This window comes from Vipera ursinii, assembly GCF_947247035.1.
Source record: "Vipera ursinii genome assembly, chromosome: 1".
NCBI classification, from domain to species: domain Eukaryota; kingdom Metazoa; phylum Chordata; class Lepidosauria; order Squamata; family Viperidae; genus Vipera; species Vipera ursinii.
In genome coordinates this window covers 75,563,796-75,584,511 of record NC_139512.1, presented here as the reverse complement: position 1 = coordinate 75,584,511, position 20,716 = coordinate 75,563,796, and the positions used below count along the sequence as shown (strand labels likewise).

The 20,716-nt window shown below is 41.8% G+C and overlaps 1 protein-coding gene across 1 annotated transcript in view; it reads right to left on the bottom strand.

Annotated features, from left to right (window-relative positions):
• Positions 1-9,915: 9,915 nt before the first annotated feature.
• CHRM4 (cholinergic receptor muscarinic 4) overlaps positions 9,916-20,716 on the bottom strand; it is a gene marked incomplete at its 3' end in the record, with an annotated part of 61,927 nt that continues 51,126 nt past the window's right edge. The window contains exon 2 of the mRNA XM_083353340.1: positions 9,916-11,369. Within this exon, the coding sequence (XP_083209466.1) occupies positions 9,916-11,369 (1,454 nt within the window). The remainder of the gene's footprint in view (positions 11,370-20,716) is intronic.

The following is a 20,716-nucleotide window of genomic DNA, read 5'->3' as shown; positions in this document are numbered from 1 at the left end:
TATATGTAGCCTATTTACAGGTTACATCCTGGTGGGGGAGGGGAGTGGGATCAAGTGGTGAAGAAGTTAAAGCATTTCACTTTTTCAACAGTTTCCCATCACCACCTTGTATTATCCTGCCTATTTATTTCCACTCCTTTCATAAACTTTGTTTTTCCGTTTTACGTATTCGTTGCCTTGTTCCTGGTAGAATGAAGTTCCTACTTTAATGATTCTGCAGGGATGGAGATGTTGAAATACATCTTCCAATATCCTTGCCCATTTGCCACATTGGGGGCATCAATGGGAAAACCCAGCTCCTCTGCCCATTTTAATAAGAGTTGTTGCCGTTGATTGGTATTGATGGATTGGGGCTAATTATGCCCACAGTTGGCATTGCATAGCTTAATCTCTTCCACTGGACCACGACCATTTTAAAAAGCCATGGTGAAAATGCCACTAATATTCTACCAGCTGCTCCCTGGATTCCTTCAGCCCATTCCTGACCAAGAACATTTTCTTGTTCTTACTGTCAATCAGAAGGCGAGGAGAAAGCTGGCAAATAATGAGTTTTTTGCTGCCTTCTAAAAATACTTTCATATGTGGGTTTCTGCACATGCATGCACATATAGATTCATTGGTAGCCTTTATAGTATTCTGTTCCTTTTTTGCACAAAAGCCAAAAAAATAAAAGCGATTTAGGGGAAATATTTGACTCCGGTTCTGGTTGTTCTACATGGGAGAAAGAGGGGAAGACAAATTTCTTCCTGCTGCTTCAAAAGGGATTCACTTTTCGTTAAGGGGAACTTAAATGTTTAAATACAAGATGAAGCAGCTATCCTTAGGATCACTGATGCTGAATGGAACAAAGGGGTAGCAAAGTGTTACTTGATTGATTTACTCTGGTATTTCTTATTACTGAGGGATGTTGGAAGAGGCATTTCCCCCTCAGGTGCCAAAACCTTGAATTCTGTGCCCTTTGACTGGAGGAGGGGGGCCTGTTTTTTGCTCCCACTGAATCAACTCCCTGGCAAGCACTGGGCTCTGTGCCCATAGGGCCATCTACCCTACCAAGGGGCCCTCTCCTGCCCCCCAGAAGTGTTGAGATGACAATTCCAAGAATTCTCAGTGTATTTAAATTGTAGAGGCCCTATCTATCTGGAGGGCAGCAATTTAATAAAAAAGAAGTGTGTGTGTGTGTGTGTGTGTTTGAAATTCTGTTGGATAATCCTGAGAACATACAAAATTGAGATACTTTTGTTATAATTATTTTGGCCTTTGGAACTGGTCTACTTTTCTCTTAGGCAGCTTTTGCTTTGTCCCTTTTCCTATTTTTTTTATTGCTGAAAAGAAAAGAAAAGACTAGCTCAGTGGCAGAACAACTCTTTTCTTGTTTTGATCCAGTTTTGGATCCCGGCATCTACTGTTAAAAAATGGGATAAGACCCTTATTTGGAGCCCCAGAGATTGGGTTTGTGCATTCCCTCTTTCCTGGCAATTATCTTCCTTCTAGACATGATGGGAGAGTTGTTGCCACAACTTACTTTGGAAAAGCAGGTGAGTGAGGGAATCCTGACTTCTTCACTTACCTAAGTCTGACTGAGCTTCCATGACCAAAGCAGGACTAGAAATGTCACAGGATGATTGGAAGCAGGCTCAAAGGCAGGGAACATTTCCTAATGGGGCAATACTTAATTATCCTGATTTCCCAAATAAATTCCTTCAGGAACTGTGTCACAGGCCAAGTGCCAAACAAAACCTGACTTTGCATCCAAAAGTAGATTAGAACACCATACCAGACTCTGCCAAGTGAGACACGCTGGAACAGCCCTGTAATCCCAGGAAATGATCATGTGCAGCTTGCTCTTTCCTTTTTTCTCTCTTGTAGTTTTTCTTTCCTTGGTTCTACATAGTTTCATATCTTTCATTGAATAGTTTTTTTAACAAAAGAAGAGATATAAAACTGCTTGTGATAACAAGTCTGTTTGAAAAGCCTAGGCATCACCCGTTTTGTTGATAGATGGTAAAAAAAATATGACATGCCTGCTCAGGGTATAAACTTAGAAAAGTAATGTTTTCTTTGCATTGTGTATTCAGAGACCTTTTATAACTCTTTTATATCTCTTAAAAATCAGATCTCTTCTTCAGCCCAACAGTGTGGATAACCTCCAGGTTATGCTGAACATTGAATACAATAAGAACAAAAATAATAGCAATCTCCTCTGAGGTGCTGGTGGGCCTCTCTTGAAATGCTACGAATTTCTTTATTAAATATGCCTGATATCCATTCAAGCGGCATTTTGTACTAAATAATGTTCTAGAATCTCCAATTTTTTGTTATCTGGAGTTATATTTGTTTTGCATTTGTTTCATTTCATTTATCTTAGTAAGATAAATGATTGAATTTATCTTAATGTCCATTACCAAAAGGAAGGACCAGTGTGTGAGAAACATGGCAGAAACAAAAGTACGTCCATGTTTATTTTACAAAGCAATCTGATGTTAGCCTCTCATCTGCAGATCTGAAATGCTGAAAATTTGCAACAGCATTTCTGCCACTTATCAACACAACAGAAGAGCACACAGAACATTGGTCAATAAATGCCCCACCTTTTGTAATCCCTTTAATCCCCCCCCAAATATTTTCACTTCTGCTTCGTGCAAAAAGGAAATTAAAAATGGTTAACATTCTTCCTCCCAAATAGTCATACTGGAATGCCGTGTGAGAGAATCGAAGAGTCATAGGGATGGAGGGACCTCGGATGTCTTCTGATCCAACCCTGGTTCAGGGCAGGAGTCTTATACCATCCCAGTCAATTGGTTGTCCAGTCTATTCTTGAAATCTTCCAAGCAACCACAACCCCAGAAGGCCAGCTATTCCATTGACTAATTGCGCGCTCACTGTCAGAAAATTTCTCCTTTGAAGTTGGACTCTTAAGCTTCCACCCATTATTTCTTGACCTGCTTTCTGATGCCCTGGAGAATAACTCAATTCCCTCTTCTTTGTAACAGCCCCTCAAGTACTGGAAGACAGCTATCCTGCCCTCCCCCCCCCCCAAATCCTTCTCTTCTATAGACATACCTGGCTCTTGCCACTCCACCTCTGTTTCACTTAAAAGCCTCAAAAGGCAAATTTAAAGCATATTTAATGCTTAGCACTCATGTGTGGGAAAGAATGATAAGTCCAGGATACTGAGCTTGTGTAGCTTTGAGGTGCAGACAAATGCAGAAGCGGGAATCTGGGAATGAGTCAACAGTTCTCACTCGTGGAAAAGTGACCCCCACACAAGCTCCACAGAACTGCAGCATGTCTGGAAAAACTGGCTGTGCTTTGGTTTCAAATCAGCCATAAGAACCAGGAAAACAAATCAACTTTGCCTGATGTTGGCTGGTTTTCATTGCTATCAGATAATTCCAAGGTGGATCAGAAATGGCATAGATCTTTTACATAGATGCGCCCTAAAATGCTCTTATTTCAAGACAGCAATATTTGGAAAAGATATTACTGCTGAGGAGCCTGTGTTAGTCCACACAAGATGGAAATATTTATTGTTGATTGGCAGCTCCTTTAGCAAGGAAAATGTTTCCATTTTTGTCTTGTTTGGAGTACAATATTATTGAAATATGGGTTTTACTCATTGGGCAACAATTTTCTTAGAACAGGAGTTTTCAAACTCGGCCCTTCTATAACTTGACTCTCAGAATTCCTCAGCCAGCATGTCTGGCTGAGGAATTCTGGGAGTTGAAGTCCATGAGTCATAAAAGGGCTGAGTTTGAAGACCCCTGCCTTAGAAGTTTAGTGGTTAGTCCAAGTTACCTCACAAGGTGTTTGTTGTCAAGAAAATAGGAGAGTATTGTGTGTGTTCACTGCCTTCAGTTATTTATAAAAATAATAAGGTGGGAAATAAATCTTTTAATAGCTTTGGCTGATTTTCTCTTACCCAAACAAAAATCACTTGACCATGTTTGCATGCTCTAATAACATGTCCTGTGACAATGAATTGTGGATACAATTCTCTTTGTATTGAGTTCAGTTAATCCAAAACAGGGGTCACAATGACACTGAGAACTGGATATTTCAACCTTATTATGCTGGTGCTTTCCCAGCTGCTTTGGTCCTGATCTGCTTCTGGCTCTTGTTTAATAAGCTGGTTTGAAGTTCTTTAAAGCTACAATTAGCTTTGAACCAGGTTAGTTGAAAGAGCATTTTCTTCTGTATGTAGTTTTCAGAATATTAGGATCTTCAGGAGTCCCATTCCAATTTCCTCATTCACTAAAGAGACGGGCCTTTTTTCAACTGTAAATCAGCTTGAGATTTTTGTTACATAGCGTATGAAAGTTGTGAAGAAGAAAAAGGACCTCTTAGATCAGGGCTGTCCAACTTTGGCAACTTTAAAACTTGTGGACTTCAACTCCCAGAAGCTGGCTGAGGAATTCTGGGAGTTGAACTCCACAAGTCTTAAAGTTGCCAAAGTTGAGGACCCCTGCCTTAGATGACTAATATGAGACACAGGAATGTGGCTTTCAATTAATGTTGATGCAAGGCCTGGCCTTTCAAACTTACAGGAAACCTTTTAATGAACTTTTTAATACTTCATGTTAATTAAGTTAATTAATTTGGTTAATTAAGTAGGTACTTTGCTAGCATCAAGCAAGGTTTTATTTTTGTAATAATCCCAAGTTGAAGTAAACCAACTACTATTTCGAATACCATGGAGCCACACACCTTTAACTTACCTGGCAGTTCCAGCCTATCCCCACTTTAAGGCGAAGTATATACTGAGATCCCTTTGCCAGCAGGTTTCTTGTTTTAAGGCTCTACATTTTTACTTGTCTATTTAGCATGCAGCCTTAGAATTTCAGAGCTTGATTACAGGACACTGCAAAAGCTTGCTGCTGCTCTGTTCTTTATTGCTTCATCCGTCAGGAGTCCCTGTTGGCCCAGGAAAGAAAATTCATTCATTGGCCATGTAGTTATCACTGTTTGGCAATGCTTGAAGTTCTTCTTGATTAAAGCTAACTTTCAATTGAGCCTTCAGGGATTTTCCAGGATGCAACAGTTTGACCTCCCAGACTAGTATCAGAATAATAAAAGTCTGCAGGGCGATAGATTTTACTCACTTTTAAATAACAGAAAAACAACCTCAAGGAATGAATCTATTAAGCCCGTGGCTTCTTGTTAAGAGACCACCTGGGGGTTAAGAGGGGAATTTTTTGTTCCAGATGGCAAAGCAATTAACCACATGATTATGCCTTATTATGACCTTGTTCAGCATTTAGGATTCACCTCATATGACTGATTATTCGTTTAATTATCTGTATGATAATCTTCTTTTCCTTTCAAGAATGATATCTGAGCCAATTAAAAGATTTTTTAAATCAAGACATTGTTCAAGCCTTCAAAACTCAACTCAGCAGTCTCTCCAACATACCATTAAACAGGGGTCTTCAAACTGGGCCCTTTTATGACTTATGGACTTCAACTCCCAGAATTCCTCAGCCAGGCACACTGGCTGAGGCACACTGGCTGAGGAATTCTGGGCGTTGAAGTCCATGAGTCATAAAAGGGCCCAGTTTGAAGACCCCTCCATTAAAGGTTTGTCTGAGTATTTTTTTTAAAAAAATGTTTTTTCCTACCAGCAGATAGATTTTTAAAAGGAGCTGGCCTGATCTCCCTTGGCAGGCAGTTCCAAAAACTCAGGGCAGCCACCATACTTACCAATTTCCTACTGCAAAATATGAATCTCAGAAACTCATCACATTTGTAATCATCCTGTGGAATTGCAACAGAATGAGTTGTTTTCTCATTTACATTGCAAAAAAAAAAAAATCCAAACTGGAATAAGCTTTGCCTCCTGGTTTTCCATTGCATAAATTTCAGCTTCTGGGTCATATTGGATGCATGATTTTATATAAGGAATTCCACATACTTATTCCAGTAATTACATTTTCAAGGGCTTTGGGGACATTTCCATAGCATATGACAGCAGATATCAAGGAATAAAAGTGGTCTTCAGAAAGAACCCTGCACCGCCAAGAGTAATAAATCGTACGATGAACAGCTCAGGAAAACAGGTATGTTGAGTGTAATGAAGAAAAGGCCCAGGGGAGACGTGATAGCAGTCTTCCAATCCTTGAAGGGCAGGGCAAGAAGCAACGGGTAGAAGCTCATCAGAGAGAGATCCAATCTGGCAGTTAGAATGTCCAATCAATGGAACAGCTTGCCTCCCAAAGTTGTGAGTGCTCCATCTCTGGAACTTTTCAACAAAAGATTGGACCACCATTTGTCCGGGATGGTATAAAGCAGGGGTGTCAAACTCAATTTCACTGAGGGCCGCATCAGCATTGCAGTTGCCCTCAGGGGGCCGGGTGGGTATGGCCAGGGTGGGCGTGGTCTACTGGGTGGGCGTGGCTAGAGTGCATATGGCCTACTGGATGGGCGTGGCCAGCTCTACATCGTTGGCATCAAGGGTGCGTATGGGGACCTGGGCAGGAGTGGGACAGATCTGAGTGTCTCTGGCAGAAGGAGGGTCTACATAGAATGAAGGCTACTGCTAAGCTTGTAAGCCGCCCTGAATCTTCGGAGAAGGGCGGGATATAAATGGAATTAAAATAAAATAAATTTTAAAAAAATAAAACTTCACGGGCCGCATCGCGGGCCTTGTGTTTGACATGTCTGGTATAAAGCCTCCTGCCTTGGGCAAGAGGTTGGACAAGAAGGCCTCCAAAATCCCTTCCAGTCCTATGATTCCATATTCTTAAAGCTTGGCTGAAGAAATGCACTCTGGGGCAAGGTTAAAATGTCATCCTCATTTCATGCACAAAAGTTGGCATGCCTGGTTCTGCTGTTGCTGTACCCTCTATCTGCCATTGCAAACCGCCACCTCATTTTGCCTAATTAAAAGAACTGTCTTTGGTCTGTAGAACAAATAAGTGCGAAGAAGCTGGTATGATAGGATTGATGGTGAGTTAGTGGAGGAATTTTTCATACTTAAACCACAGCAGAGATGCAAACATTTTCACACAATGTGATAAGCATTCTCTAGGGGTCAGTATGGACCACTCCTGCTTTGTTGGTTAGCAGGAATTTTGGAGGAACTAAAACAGGGTAAAAAGCAGGGCTTTTTTTGGTCACAGAACGCTCAGAACAGAGTTCCGGCACCTTTTTTGGATGGAACCTTGTAGGGTAGGCAAGGCGGGTTGTATGACATGTGTGAGTTCCGGCACCTTTTTCTTTTACAAAAAAAGCACTGGTAAAATAAAAAGACAGGGTATCTGCCCACTACCAGGAGTTTAATCCTGACCAGCTGAAGGTTGACTCAGCCTTCATCGGGGTCAGTAAAACGAGGACCCAGATTGTTGGGGGCAATATGCTGACTCTGTAAACCTCTTAGAGAGGGCTATAAAGCATTGTGAAGCAATATATAAATCAAAGTGCTATTGCTATAAAAGGTATCACAACTACCTGGACAGTGTCTGACCAGCTGAAACTTTTGCTTTAATTGTTTCGTTAAAATATGTGAATACAACAGCATTTTGCAACCATTCTAGTTACCTCTTAGTGTGGAGGTCAGAACCAAAGTTTACAAGCAATTAATCTTGATGTCTAGGTCCAGAAAACACAAGAAAAGAAGGTTAACAAAACATTGTTAAAATTGTGGTTAATGTATTCCTTAAGCACAATTTAACCTACAGTCCAGATTCCAATGACATGCTAGGCCTGTCAAATTGTCTTAGTTTCTTGTAGGAATATAGCTATGTGACAGTGCACTCTTAATTTCCTATTATGTCATTCTAGTTCAGAAATTGTATTTTAGGATAAGTTAACTCTGAGCAAGTAATCTTTAACCATCTTAACCAATAACTATTTCTTATTCTAGATTGCCATAATTTTATTTTAAGTGTTATATAGCTTTACAATTTAACCAGGTTTACAAAAGATTATATCATCCTAATAGTTATTTAAAATATTCTAAATCAGAAGTTTTCCAATTTGGTCCCCTTGGAATACATTGAATTGACTGGGAATTCTGACCAACAGATCCAGAGATGACTAGATTGGGGAACACTCCCTAGTAGTTCATCTTGAGGTTTTTTTCATGAGACTTCTTAATTCACAAAATCTTGATTAGAGTTTCAAGTTTAATCCCTAATGTTTTAAATGATTCTCTGTGGAGGAGAAGAACATTTGCAACTAGTTGAAAAGAGAATGACCAAAAGTTGTGATATATATATATATATATATATATATAGTTCAATTATTTTATTTAAGTGGTTCCCACTGTAGTTGTAACAAATAAATAAATTAATTAATTTTTTAAAAAACACTGCAAGGCATTTTGGGCAACATTATGCAAATTATTTGAAAGGCAGTGGCAGCCTAGCTGCCTCTACAGCCACATGAAGCAGGAGCCTTTGGCCAAATGTAAGGGCAACTCTTAAACTTGAGAGCCCTTAGCCAGGAAATAGAGAGGTCTATAGCTATGGTCACTCTGACCAACCCAGGAAACATTGGACCAGTGATTATACTCTGCTCTGATATGTTCCCGAGGGTGCCAGAGACACTGAGCAAAACTTGGGTTTAATTGGTCTACACGGAAGATGAGTATTCTGGGATTTAGGCTGTATATGTACACTGGAACCCACATGCTGAGGGCTCTATGACAACACTGACTAGAAGGAAGGCAATGCTCATTTACAAAGCTCATGAGTATCTTCTTAGTATTCCCTCAAATACGTAATGCAGAAACAAGTAGGGCAGCCACTCCTTGTTTCTTTCCGCCACAGCCTGCTTCAGAATCTACTATCAGAATTTTTTTTAAAAAAAAATTAAGTACATAAAAAGAAATGACAGTTAAGCAAATATACGTGGAGTAAGGGGGGCTTGGTATGCAATGGTGACATAATTTTAAAAGGAAAAAAAAAGAAGGGCTTTAAAGACTCTCTTAGAAAAGACTTGCCAGCGCAGAGATCTTCTTCTACCATTATGGCTGCTTTGTTCGTTCTTCTCCCTGGAGCTGCTGTCAAGCATCCACTGCTTCAAGGACACCATGCTTACCTTTGAGATCAATCACTTTAGACGGCTTTGGCACATGACCCAAAATATTGCAGAAATGACTTTGGGTATCCATGTGATATCCATGTTTTTGTTTTGTTTTGTTTTTCAAAACAATCTGAGGGGTCATTCAACCCATCCCGAAAGAAGTTTGTTTGGCCCAACAGCCTGCCATGAAGAAATGGAGTTGAGGCAGATTTGGTAAGGCCCTTGAGAAACCTATGAAGTGGACAGACCTCTCCAGCAGCTGATATATTCCCTGAGAGGAACAAGTCCCTTGCACCTGGGACACTGGAAATTTATCTAGACAAAGTCCTAGAACCTAGAAATAGAAATTGATACAGCTTGATGACTGGTACTGAAACAATATATTTTTGTTTTCACTTCCTTGCTGCTCTTTCTGTCTCATACGTGCACACAAGCATAAAGCCAGCAATGCATCCAAGGAAAGAAGGATCTTTTTTGTTGCATTTCTTTCTAATGTACCACCCAGCCACCAATAGAGGCATCCTAGTTTAGTCAGACAGAAATGAAAAGATCATGAAAGTTTATGATGTATCAAGAGCAGCAGGGCAAAGAGCAAGGTCTGTCTGTCTGTCTGTCTGGTGAAATCACATCTAATCCCTAGCTTCCTTCTTCTTTGTTTTCTGAAGAAGCACAGTCAAGAGAATCATCTGGGTGGAAGATCTGCCTATTTCTTGGTGAATATTCAAGAGCCAAGTAAGTTGAAAGAGTATGTTTTCACTAGTTCTGATTCTGCATTTGGTGAAAGGCTCCATCTAGTAATTGGTGGTATGACTAAGAATAATAGATTGATCTGGTTGGAGAATGACAAATCTCCACACCCAACTCCATTGCTGAGCACCCCCCACCAAATCCAGATTATCTTGCGGTACCAATGTTCCTGTACTGACACATAAGAAGATGCTTAAAGGTCTTCTTGAAGGTAGCGTTGCAAAGGGCATAACAAGCTGGGTTGATGGTGCTGTTGACATAGCACAGCCAGTATCCAATGGACCAGACTGTTTCAGGAATACAATAGTTGCAGAATGTATTAATGAGGACCATCACGTTGTAAGGTGTCCATGTCAAAATGAAAGCCAACAAGATGGCAAAAATGGTTCTGGTGACTTTCTTCTCCCGAGCTGCCATTTGTCTCTTCTTCCTAACCTGACTCCTGGCAATGCTAGCAAATTTCCTGGCGACGTTAACTGGACGGCTGTTTGATAAGGTAATTGGGGTAGAACGGGCTTCTTTGTCTGGGACAATCTCAATGGCAGTGACACATTCAGTCCCAGTTTGTTTAGTGACTATCTTAATTTTGGACCACTTAGAGGCAGGGTTGATCCGAGGATGGGCAGGGCTCTCGCCTGCATCGGCTGGTACAATCTCCAGCCCTTGTTTCTCTTTATTTGTCTGGGTGATGCTTACCGTGCTGGATTCATTAGAGGTTTCTTTCTCCTCTTGGTGGCCAGTAGTTTCAGATGGTTGCAAGGGCTGCTCTTCTACTTTCCCATTTTTTGCTTCCTCCTTCACCTCCACCACTTTCTTGGGAGAATTGTTGTTATTCTGCTTGACCAGAGGGCTTTTCAGAAAGCTGAGTGGCTTAGTCCGCTTCTCTTTCCTACTGTCTGGTTTGTGCCTTCTCACACGGCTCCGGCTGGCCAATGAGATGTGGATGTACAGCACAGTCATGATAACCACTGGGAGGTAGAATGCAGCAATGGCTGTGCCAAAGGTTACACCTGGGTTGGAGAGGAACTGAATGTAGCACTGTCCTTCTGGTACTGTCCTCTCTCCAACAATGAACTGCCAAAACAATATGGCAGGTGCCCAGAGGATAAAGGATAATATCCAAGCCACTGCAATCATCAGTCCAGCCATTTTGGTTGTCCGCCTAGCTGGGTAGGTCAATGGTTTTGTAACGCAGAAATAGCGATCAAAACTGATGATGAGTAAGTTCATGACAGAGGCATTACTCACTACATAGTCTAGCGCCAGCCAGAGGTCACATACTACAGCCCCAAGTGGCCAATAGCCCTTGACAATATACACGGTGTAGAGATTCATTGAGAATATGCCAATTATCAAGTCAGCACAGGCCAGGCTAAAGAGGAAATAGTTGTTGACGGTCTGAAGTTGGCGGTTCACTTTGATGGACAGCATGACCAAGATATTTCCAACCACAGTGACAAGACTAAGTGACCCAGTTACAGTAACTATGAAAATCATTTCCACGATTTTATGCTTAGCGGTGTTTTCCTTGGTGAAATTGCCATTGGTGAAGTTGGCCATCCTTAATAGTTCAGGCTGAGAAGACAAATTATATGCAAAGTCTGCAGAAAGGGAGGGAGGGAAGAAGACATTGGAGATATATTATACATCTGCAACATTCAAACAATAGAGCAAGTTTTGACAACTCAATCGGGACTGGGAAGACTAGCATTTAAATCTCCACTAAGCTGTGATGCTCATGGGGTACCACATTTAGTTCCTTTATGTCAGCAATTTCAAAATTTAGTTAGCCATATGGGGGATGAGGTTTAGACCATATGTTTTTACTTCTTGAGATCTACAGGCTCTAAAACTTTCAAATAATACTGCAAACATCACTTTTGTCACTTCTTTGGATTCTGTCCACCCAACTTTCTATTCAGAATTAAGATGAGTTATTTTAACCATAAATGTTTGCCCAGAAAATTAGAATGTATTTCAATAGAGTTTGCTGTCCAAGAAGGGTTTGAAACACACTAATGAGTACATCAAGCTAACTACAGTATCTGCAAATACAGTGAGGACTGAAAAGTATTCTCACAGAGCCACCTTTATCATCATAAATATAACAGCTCTAATTAAAGCTCTATACATGTACAGTTAGAACAATTTCTCATGCACCTGTTCACTCACTTCTTCCAAAGCACCTTAAAGAATCAAGGAACAGTCTAAGATTGACAAGCAATGAGAAGCTGCTCAATCTAGCTAGTATCCTACTCACTCTCATATTGCAAACAAGCCATTTAATAAACTTAGTCTCCTGATATCTAAGAAATTCCCCAAATGCTGTCTGGAATTCCTCCAAATCCATCAAAATCTGGGGCAGGCCATTGTAATTGGCCCTTCCTATCTGCAAGAATTAGTGTCTCCAGTTAATCTTATGGACCGAATGAAGTGTCCATAACAAGCAAGTAATGAAAATGTCTCCCAGTACTAGACCTTGCCTCAACTGCTCTAAAATAAAAGCCAGGTAGATGGTCAGCCCCCTGGGGTTGTAACAGTGACAATCTGGGCAAATCCATGTTTATTATTATGGCAATGAATTCAAAAATTCATTAACCTTTTGGCGAAGGTTGTTGAGAGTGTGGTGGTGCATCAGCTTCCTCTGTTCCTGGAGGAAACTGATTATCTGGACCCGTACCAATCGGGTTTCAGGCCCGGGCACAGCACGGAGACGGCATTGGTTGCACTGGTGAATGATCTCTGGCGGCTCGGGACAGGGGTTGTTCCTCTGTCCTAGTCCTATTAGATCTCTCAGCGGCTTTTGATACCATCGACCATGGTGTCCTACTGCGGCGTCTCAGGGGGTTGGGAGTGGGAGGCACCATTCTACGGTGGTTCTCCTCCTGTCTCCTGGGCCGCTCGCAGTCGGTGTTGATGGGAGGGCAGAGATCCGCCCCGAGGCCTCTCGTTTGTGGAGTCCCTCAGGGGTCGGTTCTCTCTCCCCTCCTGTTCAACATCTATATGAAGCCGCTGGGTGAGTTCATTCGGGGTTTCGGGGTGGGGTATCATCAGTATGCTGATGATACTCAACTTTTTTCCTCTACCCCAAACCAACCCAGTGATGCCCTCGCCGTGATGTCCCGTTGCCTGGAGGCGGTCCGGGTCTGGATGGGGAGAAACAGGCTTCGTCTCAATCCTGCCAAGACTGAGTGGCTGTGCATACCGGCATCTCGGGTTAACCAGACTATTCCATCTTTAACGATGGGGGGTGAGGTGTTACCCCCCGTTGATAGGGCTCGCAACTTGGGCATCCTCCTGGATTCACGGCTCAGTTTTGAAGATCACATAGGAGCCGTGACCAGGGGGGCTTTTGCCCAGGTTCGCCTGGTACACCAGTTGCGACCCTACCTGGACCAAGATGCTCTACGCACAGTCACTCATGCGCTCATGACCTCCCATTTAGACTACTGCAACACTCTCTACATGAGGCTACCCTTGAGGACCACTCGGAGGCTTCCGCTGGTGCAAAATGCAGACGTGTGAGTTGTGATGGGGGTTTCCCGACACTCCCATGTAACACCTCTACTCTGCGAGCTGCATTGGCTTCCGGTTGCCCTCCGGGTGAGATTCAAGGTGCTGGTGATGACCTATAAAGCCCTAAATGGCTTGGATCTGGGATATCTGAGGGAACACCTGCTGCCGGCATCAAGTACCCTTCGTCCAGTGCGCTCCCACAGGGAGGGCCTTCTCAGGGTGCTGCCGGTTAAAGATTGCAGGTGGGTAACACCCAGGGGGAGGGCCTTCTCTGTGGGTGCGCCTGCCCTCTGAAACCAGCTGCCCGCAGAGCTTAGGACCGCCCCCGACCTTCGTTCATTTTGCCGGGACCTGAAGACCTGGCTCTTCGAGCTTTCCGGCCCAGGCTGAAAGTTTTTAATTGGGGTTTTTTATATTTTTTCCAGGGATTAAATTTAATTCTTTTTAATTGTTTTAAATTTTTGTATCAATGTTTTAAGTACCCTGTAAACTGCCCTGAGTCCTTTGGGAAAGGGCGGTATATAAATTCAATAAAATAAAAAAATAAAATAAATATAAATCATCTCAAATATCAGAGAAGGGAGAGTAAAACTGCTCAGCACTAACACTTTGGGTAAATCTACTGCAGGGTGATCAATTCATATCTGGCCTCCTCAAGAAAAATGGTCTTTCAAAGGCTAGAGTCTCATGATAAACCATTTCCAAGCTATCTTCCTTACCCTGAAATCAGGACTGATGACTATATGAAATCTGACTGGGTAGATTTCCATAAAGGAGACTCCTCACATCTTATTCAGCCAGATCTCAATATTGCACACCAGATGTGATCTCCTATCCACAATTTAATTGTAGATAAGATTAAATTCATTACAGATATACCTAGCATTCAGAAACATTAAGCAGAAATAAGCACACCCAGCGAACTGGATGCATTGTTCATGAATGCAGGAGTCTAGAACTAGAGATTACAACTAGATACTCAACTTCTTGTCCTCCCATTATATGTCCCTCTTCTTGCCATAAATCACTTTCCTCCCTATTATCTTCACTCCCCTGGGCTGCCTAGCATTCCTCTTCCACTCCACTCCACTAGTGTCAGATAACAACAACCCTCTAATAAGATCTAACATGCAATTACAATACACATCCATCTGGCAGAATTCCTTCTTCCCATGGCCCTCATTTGCTTCTCCTCCCAATTCTCTACCTGATTTTACCCAAGGGAATCACAAGGAATAGGAAAAACTTCTTACTGCAGGGAGGGGGACCTTCTCTTCACATCTGAGATACTAATTGTAAAGAATAAGGCAACTGTGTGTGTGCGTGCTTAGGGATTCCTTGAAGTTCTGGTATATAATTAAAATGAGAAGCTCCTGGCTGAACTGAGTGACAATGAAGACTTTGGACTGAGTTGCACCAGTGCGGACTCTTACTATTCATGAATCATGGGAAACCCCCAGATTTATGAAAACATTCTGGAGAAGAAATGCCAGCAAAGTCATAGCAGCATGAGCAGAACACAAAGAGTAAACACAACCAAGCACAATTAAGAGTCTTTTTAAGGATTTCGTCGTGGCAAATGTGAGTACTTCACTACTGTCAAAGAGTCCACAGATCTCTAGCCATTGGCCTTATTAAAGATCATGAAGTCATTCCTTGGTAGGAGGTGGACAGGTCCTTGGGCTGCATTTTTCAAATCCAGGCCCCTGCTATTTGGTTCAAGGCTTCTGACGAGATGCGACATTCAGATGTGATGGCTGGGTACATATTGGTGCATTTCCATCCCTTTAGTTTTGAAAACATTTGGATTTGTTGTCTTATTTAGCAACAGCTACAAAAAGGCTACAAGCTACATTCATCAAGCAGTTGTGTGACGCTGCTGGTAAAGCTAAAATCCTTACAATTCCTTCCTGGATTATAATGCAGCCAGGAAAGACCTATCATTCTAAATCGGGGCCTTTTCTCAGGGCAGTGTTATCTTTAACTAATATTTGAAAAGTCATTTCTCCGCTGCTCCTGGTTGACACCTCCACAGAAGGTACTTATATCAAGGGCTTCTTAATGTATCTCCTCACTTTCAACTTCAGAAAAAGTAAGAGAGATTCTGTTCAACTAATTAGGCTTCAGGCTCATACATACTTGCACAATTTTCCTGTGAAAGCCTGCCCTCTGCGGGTTCATTCTGGTATTAACCACTATAGTTAGGTAATAAGGATCTCTACCAAGATTTTGATGCAGTAGGCGTGAGCCTAAATAGTCTCCAGAAGATGGTAGAGGACAGGAAGGCCTGGAGGAATGTTGTCCATGGGGTCACGATGGGTCGGACACGATTTTGCAACTAACAACAACAACCAAGATTTTATTTTCTTCAGGTGAGCTTTATTATTATTTTTTAAGCCTAAAGAAAAAAAAGGGCATAGTATATTTCCCAAGTTATTCATTATTTGCCAATGATGTACTTGCTCAGTTTAAGATGAATTTCAGCTTTCTTTTGGGCCACTTTAACTTATTCAACACCCTTCATGGATTACTGCCTTGTTGTGGCGAAGGGGCTTGCGTAATTCAATGAAGCTATGAGCTATGCCGTGCAGGGCCACCCAAGATGGACAGGTCATAGCAGAGAGTTCTGACAAAATGTGATCCACTGAGAAGGAAATGGCAACCCGCTCCAGTATCTTTGCCATGAAAACCCCATGGACAGTACCAAAAGGCACAAAGATATGATGCTGGAAGATGAGCCCCTCAGGTCGGAAGGCATCCAATATGCTACTGGGGAAGAGCAGAGGGCTAGTACTAGTAGCACCAGAATGAAGCGACTGGGCCAAAGCCGAAAGGACGCTCAGCTGTGGGTGTGTCTGGTGGTGAAAGGAAAGTCCGATGCTGTAAAGATTTTTTCTCCATAGGAACCTGGAATGTAAGATCCATGAATCAAGGAAATCTGGACGTGGTCAAACAGATGACAAGACTGAACACCGACATCTTAGGTATCAGTGAACTAAAATGGACAGGAATGGGTGAATTTAATTCAGATGACCATCAGGTATACTACTGCAGGCAAGAATCCCTCAGAAGAAATGGAGTAGCCTTCATAGTCAATAAAAGAGTAGGAAAATCAATACTGGGATACAATCCCCCAAATGACAGAATGATCTAGTTCAAATCCAAGGCAAACCATTTTTATAGTCAGTAAAAACAAGACCAGGAGCTGACTAACTCAGACCATGAGCTTCTCATTGCAAAGTTTAGGCTTAAACTGAAGAAAGTAGGGAGAAGCACTAGGCCACTCAGGTATGAACTAAATCATATCCCTGATGAATATACAGTAGAGGTGACAAATAGATTTAAGGAATTAGATCTGATAGACAGAGTGCCTGAAGAACTATGGACAGAGGTTCGCAACATCGTACAAGAGGTAGCAACTAAAACCATCCCAAAGAAAAAGAAATGCAAGAAAGCAAAATGGCTGTCTGAGGAAGCTTTGCAAATAGCTGAGGGAAGGAGGGAAGCGAAAGGCAAGGGAGAAAAAGAAAGATACACCCAATTGAATGCAGAATTCCAGAGAATAGCTAGAAGAGATAAGAATGCCTTCTTAAATGAACAGTGCAAAGAAATAGAAGAAAACAATAGAATAGGGAGGACCAGAGATCTCTTCAAGAAAACTGGAGAGATGAAGGGAACGTTTCATGCAAAAATGGGCATGATGAAGGACCAAAATGGCAGGGACCTAACAGAGGCAGAAGAGATTAAGAAGAGGTGGCAAAATTACACAGAACAACTATACAAGAACGAACTTAACTTCCCTGATAACCACGATGAGGTGGTCACTGACCTCGAGCCAGACATCCTAGAATGTGAAGTGAAGTGGGCCTTAGGAAAGCTGAGCAACAACAAAGGTAGTGGAGGTGACAGCATTCCAGCTGAGCTATTCAAAATCTTAAAAGACGATGCAGTAAAAGTGATACACTCAATTTGCCAGCAAATTTGGAAAACTCAACAGTGGCCACAGGATTGGAAAAGATCAGTTTACATTCCAATTCCAAAGAAAGGCAGTGCCAAAGAATGTTCAAATATTGCACCATTGCACTCATTTCACATGCTAGTAAAGTTATGCTTAAAATCCTACAAGCTAGACTCCAGCACTATGTGGATCGAGAACTACCAGAAGTACAGGTAGGATTTCGAAGAGGCAGAGGAACTAGAGATCAAATTGCCAACATATGCTAGACCATGGAGAAAGCTAGGGAGTTCCAGAAAAACATCTACTTCTGCTTCATTGACTATGCTAAAGCATTTGATTGTGTGGACCACAACAAACTGTGGCAAGTTCTTAAAGAGATGGGAGTATCAGACCATCTTATTTGTCTCTTGAGAAATCTATATGCGGGTCAAGAAGCAACAGTGAGAACTGGACACGGAACCACTGATTAGTTCAAAATTGGGAAAGGAGTCCGGCAAGGCTGTATACTGTTGCCCTGCCTATTTAACATATATGCAGAGCACATCATGAGAAAGGCAGGGCTAGATGAATCAAAAGTTGGAATTAAGATTGCTGGGAGAAATATCAACAACCTAAGATATGCAGATGATACCACTCTAATGGCAGAAAGTGAAGAAGAACTAAAAAGCCTCTTGTTGCGAGTGAAGAAGGAGTGTGCAAAAGTTGGCTTGAAACTTAACATTAAGAAAACCAAGATCATGGCATCCAGCCCTCTCAATTCCTGGCAAATAGATGGGGAAGAAATGGAGGTAGTGATAGATTTTATTTTCCTGGGCTCCAAGATCACCACAGATGGGGACTGCAGCCAAGAAATTAAAAGACGCTTGCTCCTGGGGAGGAAAGCCATGGCAAATCTAGACAGCACACTCAAAAGCAGAGACATCACCCTGTCAACAAAAGTGCGTATAGTCAAGGCTATGGTCTTCCCAGTTGCAATGTATGGCTGTGAAAGTTGGACCATAAGAAAGGCTGAGCGCCAAAGAATTGAAGCCTTTGAACTATGGTGCTAGAGAAGACTCCTGCGAATCCCTTGGACTGCAAGGTGATCAAACCAGTCAGTCCTAGAGGAGATCAACCCTGACTGCTCTTTAGAAGGCCAGATCCTGAAGTTGAAACTCAAATACTTTGGCCACCTAATGAGAAGGAAGGACTCACTGGAGAAGAGCCTAATGCTGGGAAAGATTGAGGGCAATAGAAGAAGGGGATGACAGAGAATGAGGTGGCTGGATGGAGTCACTGAAGCAATAGGCGTGAGCTTAGATGGACTCCAGAAGATGGTAGAGGACAGGAAGGCCTGGAGGAATATTGTCCATGGGGCCGTGATGGGTCGGACATGACTTCGCAACTAACAACAACAACAAAAACCTATTAAACAGCGTTTCTGCAGACAACGTAATTTTTACAAATTTATTAAACTAAAGATGAAATTGTAGAACAGATAGATACAAAGTCACTGCAGGTTTGAATATTTCCATCAGTGTAGTTTGCTTTACAGTGGAAAGTTCTTTTTAAGCCACGGATGGCTTAGGAAGGTAACCACTCATCTCTCTCTCTGTGTATGCACATACACAAGCATATACAGACACCAACAGCTATAATTGGTCTGAGGCAACTGCCTTGTTCCATGCCTAAGAATAGCTGCTATTTCTAGGTCATCTTAACAGACTGAGACCCCCAATTATCTTATCTAGCCCCGGCCAAGTTCTGCAGTTTTTAACAGGATGATAAATTCCTTGCCTGCTAAAGAATCAATGCTTCATCTTCATAATAGCCAGGGTATTTTCAGAGGAGACTTTGTGGCACAATCATCTTGCCTCATGCACATAACTTTAAGAGAAGCACCGATAATAATGTTAATAATCCTATTGTCTTTTCCCCACTTGCTTCCACTCTTTTTCCTTCCAAAGAAGTTTTATTAAGGAGATTTTTAAAAAACAAAATACATATTTAATTGCTAGTGCTAGGTCTGTCAGAAAGCACACAATTTTTCATCATGCTAACATTCTTGAAATGTCCTCTGAGCTTCAGGGGTGGAGAGGACTCCAGCAGCTTTTGCAGCCTCTTAAAAAAGAGCTTTAAAGGCTAGTGGAGAGACAATCCGATACTACATTCCTTTCTTCAAATTAATACCTCTCCCTGCTGCTTTGCAAACAGGAATCCAATGCATCCTATAATTCCAGGGACCATAGGTTTATTCCTATGAGACGATAAAAGGAGAGAACAATATATGTAACTTGGAGAAAAAAGGAAAACATAAGTATGACTAATGGAACTTGGATCATTAATATATATTTAGCTTTAGATTTAAATTGACTTTACATAGAAGCTACTTCTTTTCTTCAAAGGACATGGAATAAGTGAAAGTATTAGGTTAAAATAAATTTTAAAAATTGGGCACATTTGTAATTCAGTCAATTAAAATATAAATTTTATCTTTTTCCTTTTTTCTATCATATAAAAGTGCTCTAGTGTACATTGGATTCCTGTTATGACTCCATTCAATGACATAACTTTGTATAATTACATATCAGGAGAAAACATGCTTGGAAATACAAAAATTTTCATAATTCTTTTTCTATGGTGTTCCATAACCATTCCAAGTTTCTAAATTTGTTAAATTTATTTATTCACTTATCAATCAAAGTATTATTATACTTTGTGTCTTAATTACTTTCAGGACCAGTTGATTGGAAAAAATATTATTTGTTTAACAAAAGCACTGTATACATAGACCTTATAGGCACTCCATAGGTACTTCACAAGCACTCCACAAGCAATTCCATCAACAGACACATCAACCTACAGCCAGCCTATGAATTTCTCAGAATCCAGATCAATCGCACAGTTAACCTGAGACAGCACCAACCCTCAACCAACCCACACAAGCCACCCCCCCACTCTAGTAGTTCATATATGAGCTGCCACTGCTGTGGCTACTGCCTGTTGATGGCCTTGGGCTAGACTGAAACAGGTAATAAGATTTGTCCTGTGTCTGGGACTAAGCAAGTGTATTCTGAATGCTTAACAAACATGCAGTGTATGCCTCCCAGCATACACAAAGGACAGCACAGCAGGAGGCTGATGGTGCAGATCAGCAGAGGGGCTGGACAGCTCCGGGCGATAACTGCTCACTCAGGATAAGCCTAATGACTTAAGCTGTTGACAGCCCCAGGCAGGGTCAGCCTGGTGGGAAGCCAGGATCTACACCCATTGTCACCTGCACTGGCAGGAAGCCCAGGTTTGAACTGATTGGATGCCATCCACCTGGGCAGGTACAAATAGACTCCAGGCTTCCCTGTTTGCCCCCAGTTCGTTCTGTTCAGAATAAACTCATCTCTACCCCAGCTCTGTGTCCCTCTCTATGTGAAGCACACAACTTTAAAAAACATTTAACATACACACACACACACACACACACACGTGTGTGTGTGTGTG